At 42.4% G+C, this 20,715-nt stretch overlaps 1 protein-coding gene across 4 annotated transcripts in view; it reads right to left on the bottom strand.

The window, feature by feature from the left end:
- Positions 1 to 5,591: 5,591 nt before the first annotated feature.
- The window catches only part of CDK13 (cyclin dependent kinase 13), a 103,646-nt gene continuing 88,522 nt past the window's right edge, over positions 5,592 to 20,715 (bottom strand). For 2 of the 4 annotated variants that reach the window (XM_074284497.1, XM_074284498.1), the window contains 5 exons: positions 18,148 to 18,264; positions 17,356 to 17,487; positions 14,086 to 14,291; positions 11,513 to 11,968; positions 5,592 to 7,020 (listed from right to left, as the gene is read on the bottom strand). In XM_074284497.1, the coding sequence (XP_074140598.1) occupies positions 6,182 to 7,020; positions 11,513 to 11,968; positions 14,086 to 14,291; positions 17,356 to 17,487; positions 18,148 to 18,264 (1,750 nt within the window). In that variant the 3' untranslated portion in view covers positions 5,592 to 6,181. The remainder of the gene's footprint in view (positions 7,021 to 11,512; positions 11,969 to 14,085; positions 14,292 to 17,355; positions 17,488 to 18,147; positions 18,265 to 20,715) is intronic. The other 2 variants (XM_074284499.1, XM_074284500.1) reach the window with 1 other exon arrangement.

Raw genomic sequence — 20,715 nt, 5'->3', positions numbered from 1 at the left:
TTCCTGCGGGCTGCATAGTTGACTTAGAAAACTACATATTAATCTGATCTTTGTTCTACTGCATTTTATGATTTCCGTTTGTTTTATTTATAGTTATATATATAAATATATACATGTATTTATATTTATTTTAATCTAATTCGGAAGCATCCAGGAGTTTGGCAATCACCCCATTTCATCAGATTAGGAAATTAACCTCTACAGGTTAAGTAATCTCCCCAAGTCACTGTATTAATTAGAACAGAAATTCAAAAGCAGGTCCCCTTCTGGAACTCCAAATCCAGCATCCTTTCTGAGAACGCATGCATATTTGCATGTTACCATTTTGACACATCCTTACAAACGTCTCAGCAGCCCGCAGAAACCATCCATCCAGTCCAGCTTCCCAATCTTCCAGACAGGAACATTGAGTCCCAGAAAGAAAGGACCAGGATTTGGACAGGATTTGAAGCTAGATTCTCATTCCAAAGTCTGCTTTTTCCATGGAACTACACTACTGTCCACTGTGCTGCCTGTTAGGAGTGTCACAGCCACAGGTGAGGTAAAGAAAAAGTTGCTCCAGCGGCTAAGCCGACTTTTTAATGGAAAGAAAATTTCTTTAAGGGACTGTCGCTGCTGAGTCAGGGGAACAAGCGGGCCTGGGGAGGCAGAGCAGCAGGCTATCTCAACCAGTCAATTCACAAAATACCAATCACCATTTATCATCTGCCACAGCCCAAAGAAAGATCGAGCCACACAGTGCAGGACCAGTTTGCTTTTTACTGACGACTGTTTTCATCCTTCACTTTTGGAAATGACCCAATTTAGACATATAAAACTTCCCAAAACAAAAGTGTGGTGGAAAGATCTCTTTGAGTTTCAGATTCATATATCTTCCATATTTTTAAGAAGAATCTTCTATTTCCTATCCCCCCACCAAATTCAGATCTATCCCATGAGCCTCTCTTTGGTTCAGACTGTCAAGTTTCATGTTGATTTCCCCCCCCACACCCCGTAAAGGTATCTTTAGGGTTCTTGCCCCTGGGTTTAACACTCCAAGGACAAAACTCTCCTGGGAGGACTTGCCCACTCAGCACCCACACTCCACAGAAGACTGGGAAGAGAAAAAAGATGATGATTGATTTTCCAGCCACAGCACTTTCCCAGGCCTGTCCAGTAAATTCTAAATGGGATGGGGGAGCGGAGGAGGGATGCATGGAAAGAAGATAGGAGAACCTCGGCTCTAGCTTTGATTCTGCCATGAATTATCGATTTTGGGAAGTTTTTTGCCTAAGCCTGTTCCTTCACCTGGAAAATGAAGAGCAAGTTATCATCATCTACTTACCATCACGTGGAGTGAGTTAGAAGGGACTTGAGAAGCCACCTCAGTTTGTACTGAAGGTAACTGAGGCCCAGAGAGAGATGGCCAGTGAGTTTCCTAATGTCACACAGGTTCTAGGGCAAACCTCTGGCTTTTTAAAGAAGTTTGTTGCCATTGATTTTCCTCGAGTTCAGGTCTGACTTCGTGCCTCCACTATGTAAATTCCAGTGGCTCCCTGTTGCTTCTGGGATGAAATATAAACACTTTGGCTTTTGAAAGCTCATCCTCACTTACTCTTCATTATACTCAATTCCCTTTTCCTCTAAGCTTGGCCCTGTATGAACCATCCTTCATGTCCAGTAGACGCTCCCTCCTATCTGAGGGGTCAAACACCCCCTATAGGAAGCTTTTTACCTTCCCCTGCCTAACTGCTAGTGCCCTTCTCTAAACTACTCTGTATAATTACAGGCCTGAGCTTCACAGGCTCCTGTAGTGCAAGGGCTGTTTCCTTCTTGTCTGTCTTTGGAGCCCTAGGGCCTAACACAATGTCTGGCATATAGTAGTTAGCTCAGAGGGTGCTTATGAATCTCTGTAGAAGGACCTGGAGGGTGACAGATGTGAAATTAGTGGTCCAAGCCACATAGGTATTAAATAGAACTGGGATATGAATCACAGGCATCCTTACTAGTCACATGGATAAACAAGATTAAAACAAACTAGGAGAATTCTTGGAAGATTATAATGCAAAAAGAGAAGCATTAATAAAAAATTTTAAGAGATTCAAGTTAAGTAGCAATCGTTATTCCTTTACCATGATTATTAAGTGAATAGTGGCTGTAAAGGAAAGGATGTGAATGTGGAGGTGAAAAGCTGTCTACAAATGCTGCAGTGATGCTGGAATAAAAAATGCATTTTGCCAAAAGACCTCATCTGAGAAAACAAAGAACAATCAGTAGATATTCCCCTGGCCTGGCCTCTACCTCATGGAGCCAAGCTATCCTTGTGGCTCCACTTCCTTCAAACTTACCAATCTGTAGCATCCCTACAACCCACATGTACTCAATATCTCATTCATGACAAGTACACATTAGGGGGCTAATCTTATTAAAAGCTTCACGGTAATTATCAGTTTACTCTTAATAAAGTCCTAAACTCTTTTTTAGGCCCTGGGTCAGAAATTCATAGTTATCATCACATTGGATTTATTTTAATCATCCAACAAACTTTGCAAAGATCTTTTTATCAATCCCTGCCTTAAATCTAGGCAGCTAGGTAGAGTCCTGGGCCTGTAGTTACCTAGGTAGAATTTTCTCCCTGAATTCAAATCTGGCCTGATACTTATTAGTTGTATGAGCCTGGTTATATATTTACCTCAGTTTCCTCATCTATCAATCAAATGAGCTTTGAAGGAGGAAATGACAAACCATTCCATTTGTCTCTGCCAAGAAAGCCCCAAATGGGGTCACAAAGACTTGGACACGACTAAAAATGATTGCAATTTTAAAAGCTAGCAACCGAAACAGCAAAAAGAATAGTAAATTCTTAGTATTATCAAGCTTGAGGCAGATGTGAAAAATACCTGCTATGTATGTTAATCCAGTGGTTGCTGTTGGGTTTTTTTTGAGGGGGGAGATGAGGAAAGAAAATCACTTCATTTGAGTACTTGTACAGGGCCCAAGTGCAATAATTAACTCACCTCCCCAGATATTTGGCACCAGCTAGCTATCTCTTTTCCTTTAAAGTCATGTTGAAATAGAAATGATTCTGCATAAGATGGAATCTCATTTTGGGAATGGCCTCAAATGGTAAACCCAAACATGGTATGACTACCACGGACAAATATGGTTAGAATGTGAAGTGTCTTCTGCAAAATAGGTCAAGAAGAAAAACCTTTTGGGGCAGCTAGGTGGCGCAGTGGATAGAACACCAGCCCTTAAGTCAGGAGGACCTGAGTTCAAATGGGGCCTGACACTTAACACTTCCTAGCTGTGTGACCCTGGGCAAAGAACTGCAAAAAAAAAAAGAAAGAAAAACCTTTCCGTCTTATCCTGGTCAACTGACAAAATAATTCTTAAACTTTTGTCTTCGTTTAATTTATTAGTTGCTGTTAGACTCACCTGCTTCTTAAGAAACTCACCCATGGGTCCTTTTCTCCATACCTAGTTTGCTCAACTCTGCCACCACTGGGCTTACAATGCTCCCTCCCCCTCCCCCAATGCATGCATCTCTAGGATAGGGCTGCCACCATGTTGGGTTTGAGGGCTCCGTTCCAAGAAAGCAGTATTGTATTTGAGAGGCCAAGTCCTAACAGCTCAAGCATCTCGTGAGTAAAATGGGGCCAGTGACGATGCTTGCCCTACTACATATATCACAGAGCTGTTTTAAGGCTCAAATAAGATCAGATAGATACATTAAATGTCCCATAAGCCTTAAAGCACACATCTGCCCCAGAGAAATGACTGAAATGCTCAAAGTCAGTGTACCACAGTTCTTTCCTTTCTCCCCCACCATGCCCACAACATGAATAGAGATGCTGACATGTTTGACCAGGAAGAACTATCCAAACACAGTTCAATTTTATATAAAATATTTAATTTTTTTTAAACACAGGCTATTCATGTCACATAAATATCTTCATTTCCAGGTTAGCTGCTCATGGGCAGCAGGATTCTCTAGTGTGACTATGAAGAATAACTTAGATACTGTCATTTATAGCAAAGTCTAAAGCTACCAGACTCACCGTACTCAACTTCAGATACTTGAATACTGTACCTATTTTGCTAATTTTACAGATTTTTTTTCTTCACTCCCTGCAATGTAGTAATTAATTATAAAGTTGTTAGTAACTCAAAGTTCAAATAAAACTTTGGGGTTTTTTCCTTCTACCCCATCCCTCCCTTTCCCAAAAAAAAAAAAAAAAAAAAAAAAAAAAACTCCACCAAAAATTAAAAGCCAACTGATACCAACTCATTTCATAGTTGCGAAATGGAAATTTTTACCACTTACAAAAGTAAAGAATGTGCCTTAAGTTATAACAGTTATATTCATTTATCAGATTCTTTCCACATGTTTTGATATCATTTTCCATGAAATGGGGTTCAAGTTTTTTTTTTTCCTTTTTTTTCCCTAAAGTAGAGGGCCTAAGGTTCTAAGGGTGGAGGGAGCATATTTGGAAATAGAAATTACACCTGGAGTGGTTTGGATTCAATAATCTTTCCAATTTAAAACTCCAAATCAAGCATTGAATTATCATCAGAATATCTGGATGGCACAAATCTAATTCCACATTTTGTATTGAGTTATAATGGAAACACTTAGTTATTTACCTTTGGCTACCCTTTTAAATGATGATTCTTTGTGAGCAAAGAGTTAAAATTGGTACCACTTGCAGCTTAAACAAGGATTATTCCATCATTCTCTTCTATTTTACAAAGAAAAACGATGTTAAAATGAAATAAAATTCCATAAACACTTGGCAGAAGAACTCAGGACAAGTCATGTAAAATTTATCTAGAAGAAGGGGAGTAAAGGGGATCTGTTTTCAGAATGTTTCCCTCTTTTGCCACCTCTGCAATCATTCTGGGCAATGGCTCTCATTAAACCAATGAAATACGTGGAGCAGGCTGACAGGAAATGAATAAATGGCAATTAGGTAAATTCACAATGCTGTTTCTGTCTCTTATCCCGTTCTAATAGGATTGTTCCCATTCTGTTATTGACCCTGGCTTTTACTACCATCAACTCTCAGTTATCCATGGGAATGGGGTTAGCATGGATAACTGAACTTCACAGATAAAATAAAAATCCTCCTTCTCTTTGATGCTTTTAGCCAGATCCCTCATAAAAACTCTTTGAGCAGAATTTCTGACAAGGAGCAAAATGTACCGAGAGGCGCGTCATCATCCTCTCTTGTTCTCGGTCTCACCCTTTTTTAATGGAGGTGGTAATGACTAGGACCCAACCCAAAGGCAGACAGGTGGGTGGGCCAGGGGGAGAAGAATGAGGGGTGATGGGTGGGGGAGGGTGGGCGTTAATGTGAATCGAGAGTGGGCACTCTTCTGTTCAGGGCACCAATCTCCTTTTATTTTTAAAAAATGGGTTGTAAAGGCTATTGTTTCAAACTTTTAAGCTTACCTGTTAAGGCACTTACTTTCCCTCCCCACCCCAACATATTTTGTATATAAAACCCATTGTTTCATTTTAGTATTTTGCTAGGCTATGCAGTAATTTGGAAATTCAAAAGAAAAATAACATTGACCATTTTTTTTTTTTTTTTTATAAAACTGTTGCATCAAGAGAAAGGTTGTGTTTTATTTTCTGAAATGAGCACAAAGTACACCTTTCACAATCACACTGAAAGCAGGTGCAAAGACTGACAGTGACCTTGGGCTAAAGGTAGCTTTGTAAAAAGAAAAATACCCGATAAATCAGTGCCCTTTCTGATTCTTGGCAAACTTTTTTTTTTTTTTTTTTTTTTTTTTTTTTTTTTTACATAAAAGTTGGTCCAAACTTACAAAAAAAAGCACAAATGTGCATAGTTCAGAAGATCTGCAATAGGGTCATAAAATGCTCGTGTCCCCAAGTTTAGCATACACTAATACCTGCGAAAATACAAAATAAAATTGCTAACTAGAATCTGAAGATGTACAGTCAGGAGATCTAGTTTTCAGAACAGCATGAATTTAAGCCAAGGTGGGTTTTTTGTGTGTGAGGTTTTTTTTTTTTTTTTTTTTAAACTATTGTATGCAAGACCCTTTTCCACATAAAAAATAAAGCTGTTGTTGAATTAACATTATTCAAGTCTGTTGGACTGCTGCCTGAAACTGCAGCTAGGAAAAGTCTTTCCAGATAAAAACGATGTGCCTGAGGAAAAACAGATACTCAGTACGGCAACCCTCTGCCTCGCCCTCTGCTTGTAGATGTGCTAATGTGTCCCCTGTAGCCTTGAGAATAGCCAGGGCCCTGGGCGGGGGAAGGCCAAGTCTGTCCGTGCAGAAGACCAGGGCCCACTGGACTTTCCTGCAAATTGCCCCCATAGTTGTAGCTGTGCATCTTGGCTGGCAAAGAATGAGTGCTCTCAGGCCCAGTGGCAGGGTCACTGCTATTGGCCAGAACTGCAATTGGGCCGTGACTATACTCAAATCTATGGTCCTTATCTCCACTAAACAACATGGAACCAGTGTTGAGGTAAATGTCTCCATACCCAGCTACTGAGCTGGAGAAGGATTCTGAAAAGGCAGGCGGCTGAGGTGGGCCCCCAGAATGAGATGAAGCCGTGCTGTAGGTCTCCAAAGACTGTATATCTGAGTTTCCAATGAAGCTTCGTCTTTCTAGGGCTGGAACGGATCCACTTCCTAAACCGTCATTAACATAAGAGAAAGAAGAGGATGCAAAATTATCCTTGTAGTCTGAACCTGGAACATAGGTATCGCCTGCTTGATAATCCATACTCGTTTCCATTTTGGGTTCATCCTGGGTCTGATGTTGAGCAAGAAGCTGCAACAGAGCAGCCTTCACTCCAGCATGAGGGTCAGTCAATGAAGAACTAGGCGTGGGCACATGCTGGTTTTCTGTCCGATAATCCAGATCTTCTTCGGAAGGGGGCGGTGGCTCGGGGGGTTCTGGGGGACGCTGGTCTGGAGGCAAGATTCTTGGGCGCTCCGGTTCTGGCGTTCGCTCCAGCATCCTCATCTCTGCATGTTTGATGTGTTCATCTTGCCCTAGGTGAATTGGGGAAGGGAAAAGATCACAGGGTTTCACACCAAACCAAACCAAACAACTTGAAATAGTCATTCTATTAGAGGTGTCTAGGGGGCAACACAGTGGACAGAGCACCGGGCCTAGAGCCAGGAAGACCTGAGTTCATATCACTATCAGACACAAATTATTCAACCTGTCTGCTCTCATTTTCTTGATCTATAATATGAGGGAACTTAGTGAACCCTACTATTTTGTGAGACTTTTCAGTTAAGGAATTGTGAGAAAACTTTACTGCATCACTTGAATTCAGCCCTATAGCTCAGACGCTGGACGGCCTCTACTGCTACTTAGAGACTCCTCAATGCTGACCAGAAATACAGCTGGATATAAAGAGTGATGCAAGTTCTCTCACAATCATACAGCTCAAGCAGCTCATATGACCTTATCTGAAAACTGGCCACATACTGATCAGATCATATTCTTTTGCTTGCATACAGAGACTTGGTGGGACCTCTTTTTCCAATTTTGAGGGAATTCCACCTAGTCACTCTCCTCCTCCCCTCTTAGAAAGGCTCTAATCTTTTATCCAATTAGACATCAGATTACCTAGTAATAAATCCTTTTAATGTTTTTTAAGCTGAGGAGGGGGCCTGGCCCTAATTTGTTAGGTAACTGGCATGCACTACTTAATAAATCAATTTACTTGGAAGCTCCAACTTTGTTTCCTCAGTCATTTCATCTTTCACCCACCACAGCACCTTCCTCTCAGGGTTCTTATAAAGATTAAATGAGATATTTGTAAAGTGTTTGGCAAACTTTAAAGCACTATAGAAGTACTACTTATTGTTACAATTACCACCATTATTTGAAAACAAACATTTTAGTTTACCTGAGTATGAGGATTAGGGGGGAAATTAATTACTGCTTGCCCTAAGGATTCAACTTTTCTAAACAACTTATAAGCACAGCTTCAAAGTACTGGGGGAAAGGAGGACACCAAAATAGGATTATAAAATATCTGGGAAGGAAAGAAGAAAATTATGATTGATTTACATGTTAAAGCAACAATTATCATCATTTAAAAACATCTGAGGTTCATTTGTTTTTAAGTTTTCTTTGAAAAGTGAACAACCAGCATATTTGGGGGGCAGGATGGGAATCAAAAGAAACACATATATCTTCATCCCTATTCCCACACTAAATGTTTTAAGTACATAAAACTTACCTGGAAATCTAATTTCTGGGAAGCTCAATCATCTCAGTATGAGGTGAAGGATTAAGGAAAGCCCTTGAGCAGCAAGCAATAATGAAAAGAGCCAACAACCCCAAACTAGAGGTAAATGGCCCCCTATGGTCAAAAAGGAAAAAGAGCTCCCTCCTCTGGCTAGTGAAAGCTTTAAAAGAAGCCCTATTAGCATAAAAGATGAATGACAAGAAATAAGGAAAAAATAGGAGAAAAGAGCATCCCCCCAAAGGTGGCAGAAAAAGCCATCAGCAAAGATCAGAAGTAACTCTGACAACTGGGCAAAATGTAACAGGAGATTAAGGGACAGAAATAGACAAGAAACAGCAAAAACTGGATCTAGTCTACAAGTATATGAATAAATATCAGCTAAGGGCTTGCTGCAGACATTAAAGCAGGGTCCATGGATAGATTTCAAGGGTTCATGAATTTGTATTAGGGGTTGTGGGGTGTGTATATCTTTAAATTAAAAATAATAATAATAATAAACTGGCTTTCTTTGTAATCCTATTCATTTTATTTTAAATCTTTAAGGAAGAACTGGTACATAAACTTCATCAGATTTTAAGAACCTTTGGACTGACTATTGGAAAGCCAATTCAAAAATGGCTTTGCCATTTCTGAAGTCATTTAGTACAAGACATGCTAAAGCTTACCCATTTCAAGTGTCTCACGGCATTAATGAAGACATAACAATCAGCACACTAGCCAAATCTGTGGACCCATTTAGTTCAATAACAAACCAAGCCCTCATTTCAGTTATCCCTGTATTCAAGTGGTACAAGGATGAAAATATCTCAGTAGGTACAATAGAGGCAGCCTATGGGGATAGTCGCTACAAGAATAATATCACAATTAAGGAAAGGGTTACGTTCCAATAACAGAACTGTCCAGAAATGTCATCAGGGCTAGGGAAAAAATCTACAATCTAGAATTAGAAGGGTGCATTATCAGACAAAAAGGAGACTCCAAAATTCAATGTAAAACTGGAGAGCTGGCATGGCTTAGTAGATAGAAGTTGTTGGGTTGTTTTTGCAACTCTAGGCCCAGCATTCTATCATCTAGCTGCCCAGTGGGTAGAAGATCAAGGGCCAAATCCCATTTTTGACATATAGAGCTGTGAGACTATGAAAAACTCTCTGAACTTAAGGCCCTTTCCAAATATTTATCTACTATATTATAAATGGGCTGTGAATGGGGAGCTCTGAAAATCTGGCAGCAAAGTGAAGGTTAATGGGAAACGAAGATGATGGATGAGAGAGGGAGAGAGATGACATGGAGTGAGGAGGTAGGAGGAAAGGGGGAGAAGCCCTGCCAAACAGTCTATATACTTGGATATAACAGGCCCCAAATCCTGAGAGAAGCTTACTAGGGCAAGAAAGTCTTTTTGTGCACTAGAAACAGAACTTCAGCTGGCAAAGCCAATCCCCTAATTTGCCCTCTCTAAAGAAAAGGAAGCCGTTCTGACAGTCCCTACTGGCTAATTCACCCCAACCTATTAACTTACAAGGCCTGGCTTCCTTCCAGGATTCTTCCCTGATGTCCTCAATGTTTTAAGGATCACTGCATGTGCTCATGCTGTCTCCCATTTCCCTAAAACAAAATCCTCCCACATCTCCACCTTTTGAAATCCTTTCTTTCTCAAAATCCCAGCTCAAGCGCCCCTTTCCCTAAATGCCATCTTCCCCTAACCAGCAACTAGAAGAACTTTTCTCTTTACTTGCTTTCCATGAATGTAAGCCATATTCTCAATTGTCACATAGAATCATTTGTGTGTGCTATTCAGTGTCTTACTTTTGGGAGTTGTATATCCATTGGAATATTTACATGAGGGATTATTGTATCTAACAGGACTTTCTTGGACCAATTCCCGAGACTTGTTAATTTTTTTCTTTTTTTATTCAAATGGGACAGTCTCCCTGTCTTAAGGTTGCCAAAAGAATTTACTTTCCAAAGATCTAGTTTTTCTTCTAAAATCTGCAGCTCTCTTTCCCTTACATTAAAAATAAATGTGAACTCTTTTCCACAAAAATTACCAGGGGGATCCCAGGCTCAGTGAAAGAGCATTGTGTTGTTGTTTTTTTGGTTGGGGGAGGGGGAGTTGTTGGGATGTCAGAAAGAATTCAGGGCATGCTAATGATTCAATACATTTAACCACAAAATAATGGTTGTCTTGTCTTCCAATGACACAATCTAGTTGGAAGCCAAAAACAGTCTTTCCAACGTTCTTTTTCCATTGGATGCTTTGACCGTGTCATTTAAGGTGAAGAGCAAACACAGGATGCAATGAGTAAGAGTGATTTCAAAATTATCACTTTTTGGTATGAGTATGGAGCACCAAAAGTTTAGCTGCATCTTATTTGCCATCCCCTACTCTTCACGAAGATAAACTTTTATACTTACTGCTAGAATCTAAACTACTGAGGCACTGGAGCAAAGTGTGGAAAGAGGCCAGGAACTTTATGCATGTGAATCTAAGTTTCATACATGTACGTGCATAATTATGCAAACACTGTGAAGGAAGAGGCTGAGGAGCACATTTTCTTAGCCCCCCTTTTATGCTATTCTCTTGTTTTACACTCATGGGTAACAAGAATAATTCTGGAAGGCAAATGCATCTTTCTGTATAGCAAATAACAATATAAACATAACCAAAAGAAGCAATAATTATTGCTTTGTTTAAGAAATTAAGCTTGTGAAAAGTTCTGTGAATAGTGGAAGGCAATTGCCAGACTGGACTCCTGGGAAACGTACAATGCAAACAGAAACCCCGTGCAGATGACCTGAAATTCAGATCCCTTTTCTCCAGGCCTTTGAAAGGTCTGTGATTTCAGTAAAGGGGTTCCCAGACCCTGCTCTGGTTAAGCAACCTCTCTATACCTCAGAACATCAAGATCATAGTAAATCCTACCCAACCATGCTCTCTGGACTCCATGAGGTGGGAGTTATCTCAACACCAAATCACAGGAACATATTCTAGCAAAAACCCTAGAGCTAGAAGGGATCTCAGGGCCATCAGCCTCAAGATAAACCCATTTTACAGAGAAGCAAAGTGATCCAAGGAGGGGAAATGATTGTCCCAGATCCCACTGATCCCGGCTGGGCCGGGACTTCAGAACCAAAGACAGCACTCTTTCCCTGCCCCCAGCACCAGATACAGAGCGATCGGGCTGCCTTGGCCCCGTTTCCTCCTCTGTAAAGGGAGCTCACAACTGCCATGGAAAACCCAAACGCACCCTCCCATGGTGGGAGTCTTGTGGGCCACTCACCGAGCAGAGGAGGGCTGGGCTCCGGAGGCTGCCGCAGCTGCAGGGACAGCTCGTGGCCTGCTCCATTCTCCTTCTCTTCCATGGCTGCTTCCTTCTGCTTAGACTGTTGGGCCTTTATTAGTTGCGACAAGAGAACTGCAAACGCACTTTGCACAGCTGCCTGGGCAGCATCAGTCTCAACTTTAGGGGGCACAGGCTGAGTTGAAGGCTGCATTCCTCCTGCAGGCTGTTTGGAAGACTCCTGCTGGGGTGTTGGTGGATCTGTCTGTTTTTCACCTGTTGCCAAAATTCCAGCAGGAAGGTTTATTTTATTTAGCTGCTGTTGAGGCTCAGGATTTACCTTAATGTTCAATATTTGGGCACAATCAGCCACACTAACACTTGGTTTAGACTGTAGTAGGTTTAGAAGTATTGCCAATTCATTGTGGTTTAAATGCTGTCCAGTGCCTGTTTTTACTAAAGACAAAATTTTAAACAATTATTATTAATCAGAACTGTCATCATTCAAATATCAAAGTCCAAATCAGACCAGGAAGGCTTTTAAGCAGCAAAGCAGAATTTTATATCATAACACCAAAAGAAAAATGTTTTTAAAAAGGAACATGCTAGGGGAAATAGACTTCAAACAGTCCTAAGAACAATCTTCAAATAGTGCAATTATACATTTGTAAAGAGTTAAAATGTATTACTGTGAAAAGAGAAGAATTAGAGCCAATGTTCAATTTAAATGAGTTAACTTTGAGAGGCAAATTCTTCCCCAAATCTTATATTATCTATTTGACTCCCTTCCCTACTTCATCCACCCAAAAAAAATCTCTTCCTAACTTTGGAAACAGGATCTGTCCTCTGAACTTTTTCCTCCAAAAAACCTTACTGCATCATCATCAAGGGGAAGAGGGAAAACGTCTCTTCTAGGCTACTTGCTCTGGCTCGTTGGGGAGCCTTCCCCGAGGATTACAATGGGGATGAAGCAAGAGAGCAGCCTGGACGCTGGAATGTTTTTTGCTCCATTTTCTCAGGAGCTTTTGCTCCCTTGCAACCCTTTCCAGGAATCAGTAATTGCCCAAATTAACCATTTTTTACACATTTGAGGCAAAAGACACCTTTCTGGGTCTCTGGATCAGATCCATAGTCCGTAAACACTAAGAAGGCCCCTGTCCCCAGTAGGATGATCTGGCGCTCTTCAGCTGTGTGCTTTCCCCAGGAGAAATGGGCAGCCTGCTACATATAAATGGACTGGGGAGATCATCAATTTCCATACTCTCTTCCTATTAAAAATCCATTCTCTGTGGCCAACTGAATCTAACCTTGGCACTTCATCTCAGAGGCAGGGGGTAGGTGGAAAGACAAAGACTCCAGGGGACCAAACTCCCCCTTCCTGCCTCTGTCACTTAAACCTACATAACTCCCTACAGTCCTTTTGTTCATCTTGCAAACTAATCCCATTCTGAGCACAAGGCCCCAAAGCAACCAAAGGCACTGGATGTCTTCCCCAACCTGCTCTATGGGACTCACAGTGCCAATGAGAAGATCAGGAGTTTTGAGTCAGAGTTTTTCCACTCTGGCCCTTGCTCTTCAGCATCACTGGGTAAGGGGCACATTACTGCCCTCAGTCCCATCACCCCAAGACTCCCCATCTTGATTATCAAAGGCCTTCCTAAAGCAGACCCTGGGAACCATACTTCAAGTAGATATGGTGGTGGCCCCGGGCAGTCAAGGAACTAGTATCTAAGTTTCCCCAGTGCTGGAACATGCACCTTTCATTCATTTCTAATAATTCCTACTCCTATATCCTCAGATAAGGCTGGTTACTTGTAACAGATTATTAGTTCTACATTTCAAACTCAACGCTCAGCTAGAGACAAGAGTGCTTTTGTTTCCCCAAACAACGAGCAACAAATAAGTGAAATGGCCTTTCACGCATTATCAAGTATTTCTTTCCATCAATCTTTTGAAGAGGTGAAGCTGCAGATTAAAATGCTTTATGCCACATATAGGATAAGGCCAAAAGCCTATATAACATCCCATTCATTTATAACTACACAACAGAATGGAAAGTAAATGTTTAAAGAAACTCACTTTGCAAGGAAAAAGCCTAATCTCAAATGTTATTTACACGGAAAGACATTAATTTTTAAAATTTGAATTATCATGGCTCAATTTTGTCATGACTAGGATGTTAATTCTCAGGAAGCAAGAAAGGTGTCATGTGAAAAATTATATCCTGAATGTTTTGAAATCGGGAGTCTGAAAAAAGACAGCATTAAGAAACTTAGACGCAAAGTAGTCTTTCTTCAAGCCATGTATCTCCAAAAAACTCTGGGGCTTCAGCCTCGAGAATTACCTTGCCCTGGATCCCTTGTGACACCATGGCAATGAGGCTCATAATGCTAATGACTACGGCAAAGTGCACCAAGTGCACCAAACCTAGTTCTGTAGTTTGCTACAGAAAGAACAATAATTTTAGAGATGAATTGTTTAGAAACAAGGTACCTATCATATGGCATTAAATTGATAAATCATTTCCAAAGAAAAAGTAGGAAGAAAAATAAAAGCAAACAAATGTTACTGACCAAGTGCTACATTGGTGTTGCCCTGAGATTTGAGTTGTGAATTCGCCTGCAGCCCCTGAGGGGTGTTGGTCCTGCTGTCATCCAGGCCCAGAGAAAGATCTTTCCTAGGAATCTTAGTGGAAGACGTGTCCTCCGTCATTCCCATCTGCTTCTGCCTTCTACGTTTCTTGCTCCACAGTTCATGACAATCTTGCCATAGAGGAAGACTAAAAGAGAAAACATAGGGAGGATTTAATGCTGTCAACTGGTTACAAGTTCTAGAAAACCCTTTAAACTACTCAACGCAAAACTCCAGGCCTACTGAAGCTCCACAAATCTTTCCAAAGAAAATCTTTTCCCTCCCAGTGACACAAAGGCTTCCTTTCTAGTGATCATTTCACAGTTAGCATCTCTGAATCGGGCAGCCAGGCGATGGACGATGGAGCACGTTCCAATCTGGTCTCAGACAATGATTAGCTGTGCAACCCTGAGCAAGCCCTTTAACCCCACTCAAGTTTTTTCATCAAAAGGAGCTAGAGAAGGAAACCACTTCCAGGATCTCTATCAAGAAGAAAACTCCAAATGGGGTCACACGAACACAACTGGACAGCAACTTCTGATTAAGTCAGCAAGCTGTGATTTATCAAGAACCAAAGGCCATGCTTAACGGAGACCAAACCAAATCAATTAAAACAACACTGAGACAGCATGCCGAGTAACAGAACAAGAAATTAGATATTTAAAATTCATATACTGGTGACAGACAATTTGTCCCAAGGAAAATAAGGCCGCTCCGTGCAGAGGCAGAATGGCAGCGCACGTACCAGGATGCTGACATGCACATGACTACGTCATTCTGAGCAAATACTGAACCAAGCAATGCTCAAAACAAGTCTTGGAGACTCTACTTGGTGTCCTACCTACCACCCTGCCTTAGGAAAAGGAGCTTCTTAACACAAGGGATACCCTAAGTCTGCTCTTTCTTCTCTGGCCAACCTTCCAGCCTGGCTCACTGATCCACCAGGGTCAAGATCAGCTGTTTTCTTTTGCTGGTAACTGTCCCAACTTGGGGCCCACAATATTTGGTAGCAAAAAGGCCACAGGGTCAAAGGTCACTAATCTAAAACAGTTAAGTCAGATTTAGAAAATCTGAAACTCATTTTCTCTGTATTCTTAATAAAATCTCAATTTAGTTTTATTATGTGGTAACCACCTGTTATCAAGGTTAATGATTAGATAGATGCAAGTTTAAAATAGCTTTTACATCCATATTATGCAAAAAATATGTATTCAATTGAAAGCAGACTGAAAGCTAGTCCATAATCACTGAATTAATCAAAAAGCAATTGCAGGGCTGACAAAACATTTTACATCTCATCTCAGATAATATAAAAGACATAATATCATCCCCATTTAAGAGATAAGGAAACAGAAGAGACTTAAGTGCACCACAAAGGAATCATTCTACTGGTATCTGAGGGTAGCACAAGGCTATCTCCACTATCCCCCTGGATAGCAACAATCATTAAATCATTTTGGTGACTTAATGAAGAATGGATTTGAGTGGGGAGAGACCAGAAGCAGGCAGACCATCCAGAACTATGGCCAAAGTCCAAGACTGAGGTGATGAGGGCCTGGACCAGGCTCGGGGTAGCATCAGGGAGAGGGGAGCGTGATCAAGAAATGTTGGGAAAGCAACAGCTAGATGACAGGAGGGAGGGCTGTGCAAGAATAAGGAGTGGCACAGTGGAGATGAGCCTAAGGGATTGGGGGGGGAGGGCCGAGGGTTAAGGAGCAAGGAGGAGGAGGAGGAGGAGGAGGAGGAGGTTGGTTTTAGACGTGTGCACCGGACATTCAGGTCAAGGTGTGTGACACTTTCAGATTCATGGTCAGTGGAGTGGTGAGGACTGGATGAGGAGATTTGAGAACCATCAGCATGGAGATGGTAACTAAATTGATAGGCACCAGTGAAGTAATATGGAGGGAGAAGACAGGAGAAGATGGCCCCAGACCGAGTCCTGGAGGCCCCCGTGACTAGAGGGGCTGATCTGGAAGAGGATCTGGCAAAAGAGCCAAAGATGAAGCCAGCAGAGAGGGAGGAGAATCAGGAGGGGTCAGAGAGAAGAGGGGAGCAGGGACCAAGGCTGCAGAGAGGGTGAGGAGAAAAGCCGTTGGGCTGGGTACTAAGAAAACATGGGAGAACAGAGCTGTAGGGGAACAATGAGGTCCTAGGGCAGGGGGAGAACCCGAGGGGGAGCTTAGCTAAAAGGGCTGAAAAGATACAGGATGATCACTGCAGGGTGGGAGCCAGAAGGAGCCAGCAGGGAGGGAGAAGCTAGAAATGAGTGAGAGAATGGGGATGAGAAGTGTTTGGGCAGAAAGCCCCCGAGTGGGCAGGATGAAGGAGGGAATTCCATCCAAGCTGGCCAACTCCACAATTCTGATTTGGGGCAGACTCTCCCCTAAACCTCCCACAACATCACGCCCATTCCCCTCCACCCTGCCATCCCCACATACCCCACAGGCTCCCATATCTCCCCCTGTGCCCTGCCAAGCTTCGGTCTTGGACCATTTTTTTTATTTATTGCTTGGCTCCTCTACACATATGCTGCTAAAGAGCAGCAGAGAAAGTCCCACCTGTTCTGACAGGGTCTACCATGAATCAGGGGCCACTCCCTCCACCAGGCCCTCCCTGTTTCCAGAGGATCCTTCTGTGCCTCCCTTATCAGCTCGCTCTCTCATCTTCCCATTCCTCCGCCCACCCACTTAAAACTCTCACTCCCCAGTCCCCCTGGCTGCCTCCTACTTTACAGAAAAGACAGAAATCATTCAGGGTGAGCTCCCTCTTTTGCTAGTGACATCCCGTGGCCAAGCCGAAGGCCACTGATCCCTTCCCCCCAGGAAAGCCTGCCTGCAGTAGGGACTCTTTTCCATCCCTTCCCTCCAGTCCCTCAATCACTTCTTGAATGACAGGAGGACTGAGTCCATCCTAGGGCCCTGGGACAGCTCAGTGTCTTGGAATCCAAGTGTCCTACATCAAGAGAGCTTGAGAGCAATTCCAACCAGCTCATTCTACAGATGAGGAAACTGAGACCAAGAGATCCTAAGTAGTCCGAGGGAAGCAGCCCAGTAAGGATGTGACCTCACGTCTAACACGGACTTGGGGTGGGGGCGAATGGGTTCCAGGGCTGGCGGTGGCAACACCCTCAGTCTCTTGCTCTAGCCAGAAGTCATAGGAGTGGTTTTGGGCGACTCACTTCACCACCCTCAACAAAGAACCCTAGTACTTACTCTGGGGGCGGCATCTTGGAGGGTTCCACGTCTCGCAGAAACTCGCACTGAAGGGCCTGCTCTGCTGTGCAGCGTTTGCCAGGATCCAAAGCCAGCATGTAATCAAATAAATCTAGTGCAGCTGTGGGGATACTGCCACAAAAAGAGACAAGTACAGAAGTCATTTATTTCTGCCGCCGTTTCAAACTGGGAGTCCCCGGCGCTCCTTTACAACCTGCTCAAAATGAGGCAGCGTTTCACGGCACGGTTTACAATACTGTGTGTTTCAGTAAATGGTTCTTTGGACATATTTTCCACTGAATAAGGTAGGTAGTTATTTTTGTACCGATTATATAAACAATGTTCTATATCGCCCTACATTTTGAACTGTGATTTTCCACAATTCCACAGATAATCTATGGCTTAGAGTTACAAGAATGAAAGAGGCCATTTTCTTAAAACAAAAGGAAACTATGTGGGATGAAATGGCACTACGATATTTCTCTATTGCTTCTAACATGGTTGTACATTGACGTTCTTCTCCACTCTCACTGACTAGTGCACATTAAAAATCATAGCTCAGAGCAAACTTGTTACACTGCTACAAAATAATGAGATGCACAGAATTCAACAAAACGTGGAGCTTTGAAGAAGCCGTGACCCAGGGTAAGCAGCTCAGAAGAGAACAAACTCCCCAGAACAATTCGCCCTCGCCCCATGCTAGTATATGTGCACACAGTGCACACGAACCCACATGCCCCATGCACACATGCGCACACACACACGTGCCCCACACTTTCACTCCAGTCTTACAAGACAAACTCCTCTCGAAGTTTCCGGCGATACTGCTTTTTTGGCTTCATCGTATTGAAGTAGGGAAGCTTGATGACATCTGGCCACACCGCAGGACATGGACTCCCACATACTCGGCTAAACAACACATGCAAAAAGGAGTTACCCAAAATGGGACCACAATCCTGCTCTCCCAGTACCCCCGCCATGCCCAGCCTCGGCCTGCCTGGTGCACGGGGCAGACATGTCACGCAGCGGTCAAGGATCAGAAAGGGCAGTGAAGGAAGAACAAACAAGAAAGGTGGTGCCCTCTGTTCCTTCGTGGCTGCCCTAGGCTCACTGATCCCCTTCCCAACCTAACAGCGAAGGTACATGCCCAGGGAACAGTTTAGTCCTATGGGGTCCCAAAATCAACACCCCCTTAAGAGACTGTATGTTAAAGCCAGATGCAACATCCTAAAGCTAGTAGGGAATAAACCACATTTAAGTAAATAAGTCAGTGGAATAATTACACCTATTGCTTCATGAGGAATGAGGAATGGATGAATAAGGGAATAAAATTCTGCTAAAAAAAATTAAAAATTTGTTTTTAACTAATGGAAACTTGCACGTAAGGAATTTGGGTTACGGTCGAGGTTGCAAAGCAGCGGGGAGGCTAGGACTCACTCCTTTCCTATCTGTTTGGGTACTGACCTTTCAAAGGGTGGTGCAATGGAATGAGCGCAGGAATGGGAGCCAGGGAATTGAGTTCAAATCCTAAATCTGCTATTCACTCTGTGTGGCTGATTGTGAACAGATACCTGCACTCCTCTAAGGGCCTCCCTTTTAAATTGGTGATCCTATGTGATAAATAATAAGAGGAGGTTCCCGTAGCCCATCACATATCTCCTTTAATCCTCCCAACTCTGGGAGATAAGTGCTATTATCCCCATTTGACAGATGAGGAAACTAAAGTGCTGTACTTTCCCTAAAATTATAGATCTAGTCTGTGTCGAAGGCAGAATTTGAACAGCCAGGAATAGCAGAATAACTGGTGAGTACAAAGGAGGGGGTAAGATATAAGAACACATGCACAAGTTAGAAGGGGCCAGGTTATGAAAGGCCTTAACCAGAGGCCCCAAAATCAATCAAGTAAGGGATAAAGGCTCATTCCTGCCCTTCATGAAGATCACCCTGATGGACCAGAGGAAAGATGGAGGCAGGGAGACCCTGCAGCAGCAGAGTGGGTGAGGGTGAGTCAATCAGAGCAGAGGCTGCCATGACAGAAACAGGATATGGGGAGTAGGGAGCAGTGACAGTGTGGAGTTCGGCCTGTTCCAAATAATAACTGAGAATTACTGTCAAGTTCATGGGGCTTTGGAGGGCCCCTAGGAATCCCTACCTCTCCCCCCCACTCTGCTCCTACAGGCCCTCTGCCCAGAGCCCAGAATTCATGTGTGGGCCACACACAGTTCAGAACCCTCTTCATTTGACTAGTTTCCAAGGATGGCACTTAAACTATTCAGACTCCACCCCTTCTGTGCCCAGCTGTTATTTGCCCTAAATTAACTTGGCACCCTTTGCCAACAAGGAAAGAAATTGTCAGTCTACATAGTAAAGATGGCCTTTGTGCACAGATAAAAATAATCGGGGTGGGGAGATCATCTCCCCCAGGTTAAAAACTGGCCTCAGTCACACTGGTGATCACGCACTAAGAACGTTTTTGTAGTTGTCAAACTTATAAATCTATTGACCCATTTGCCATAAATTTTTTAATTAACTGAAAAATCTGAAATTGATGTGGAAGCAGAAATGAGAGCAAGGTCTGCCCGCTAGGGCAAATCAGACTAAAAGTGATTTTTAGCCTCTGCTTAACAAAAGATGTAAGGTCTAATAAAATGAGATAATTGTTCTGATAATGATTATGTCATGACATGACATTAAAGGCTATTAAGAATTATTCATTTACTAAGAAATTTATACAAGATTAAGTCTCGAGACAGCTAGTTGGTACCATCAATAGAGCACCAGCCCTGAAAGTCAGGGGGATATGAGTTCAAATCTGGTCTCAGACACTTAACACTTCCTGGCTGTGTGACCCTGGGCAAGTCACTTAACACCAATTGCCTCAGCAAAAAAAAAAAAAAAAGAATAAGTCTCCAAAATACATGCAAGTTTCCATTAGTTAAATCTGAGTCAAAATAAAAAAAAAAATAATAATAATAAGATAAAACTGTATTGCCACCTAGTGTATGCAGCCAAAAATACATAATCCATACTATATGGCTTCTTCCCAATAAAGGGCATTTTTCTTAGAATGACAAAGAATTAACTCTAACATTCTGAACCTTTCAAATTCTTAATATTGGCAACTTGTGTTTGCATATACGAGAATTACTTCTTAATTAGAAGAAAATAAAAGATTGGTGTCCAACCTCTGACGTTTAGAGAAAGCTTGCCTGGCCTAAGATCATGCTGGCCTACATATTTCAAGGACCCTCCCCTGAAATGTCTCTTTTCCTTCCGTAGATAAATCTCGCTTTCTCCCGTAACAGGTCACTGCCACGAGTATTTCTTGACTCTACCCTTCTTTATCCATATGTTTTTTGT

Source organism: Sminthopsis crassicaudata, chromosome 1, assembly GCF_048593235.1.
Source record: "Sminthopsis crassicaudata isolate SCR6 chromosome 1, ASM4859323v1, whole genome shotgun sequence".
Classification (NCBI taxonomy): Eukaryota; Metazoa; Chordata; class Mammalia; order Dasyuromorphia; family Dasyuridae; genus Sminthopsis; species Sminthopsis crassicaudata.
Note: the sequence above shows the minus strand (reverse complement) of the source record. Positions and strands in the feature narration are given on the sequence as shown.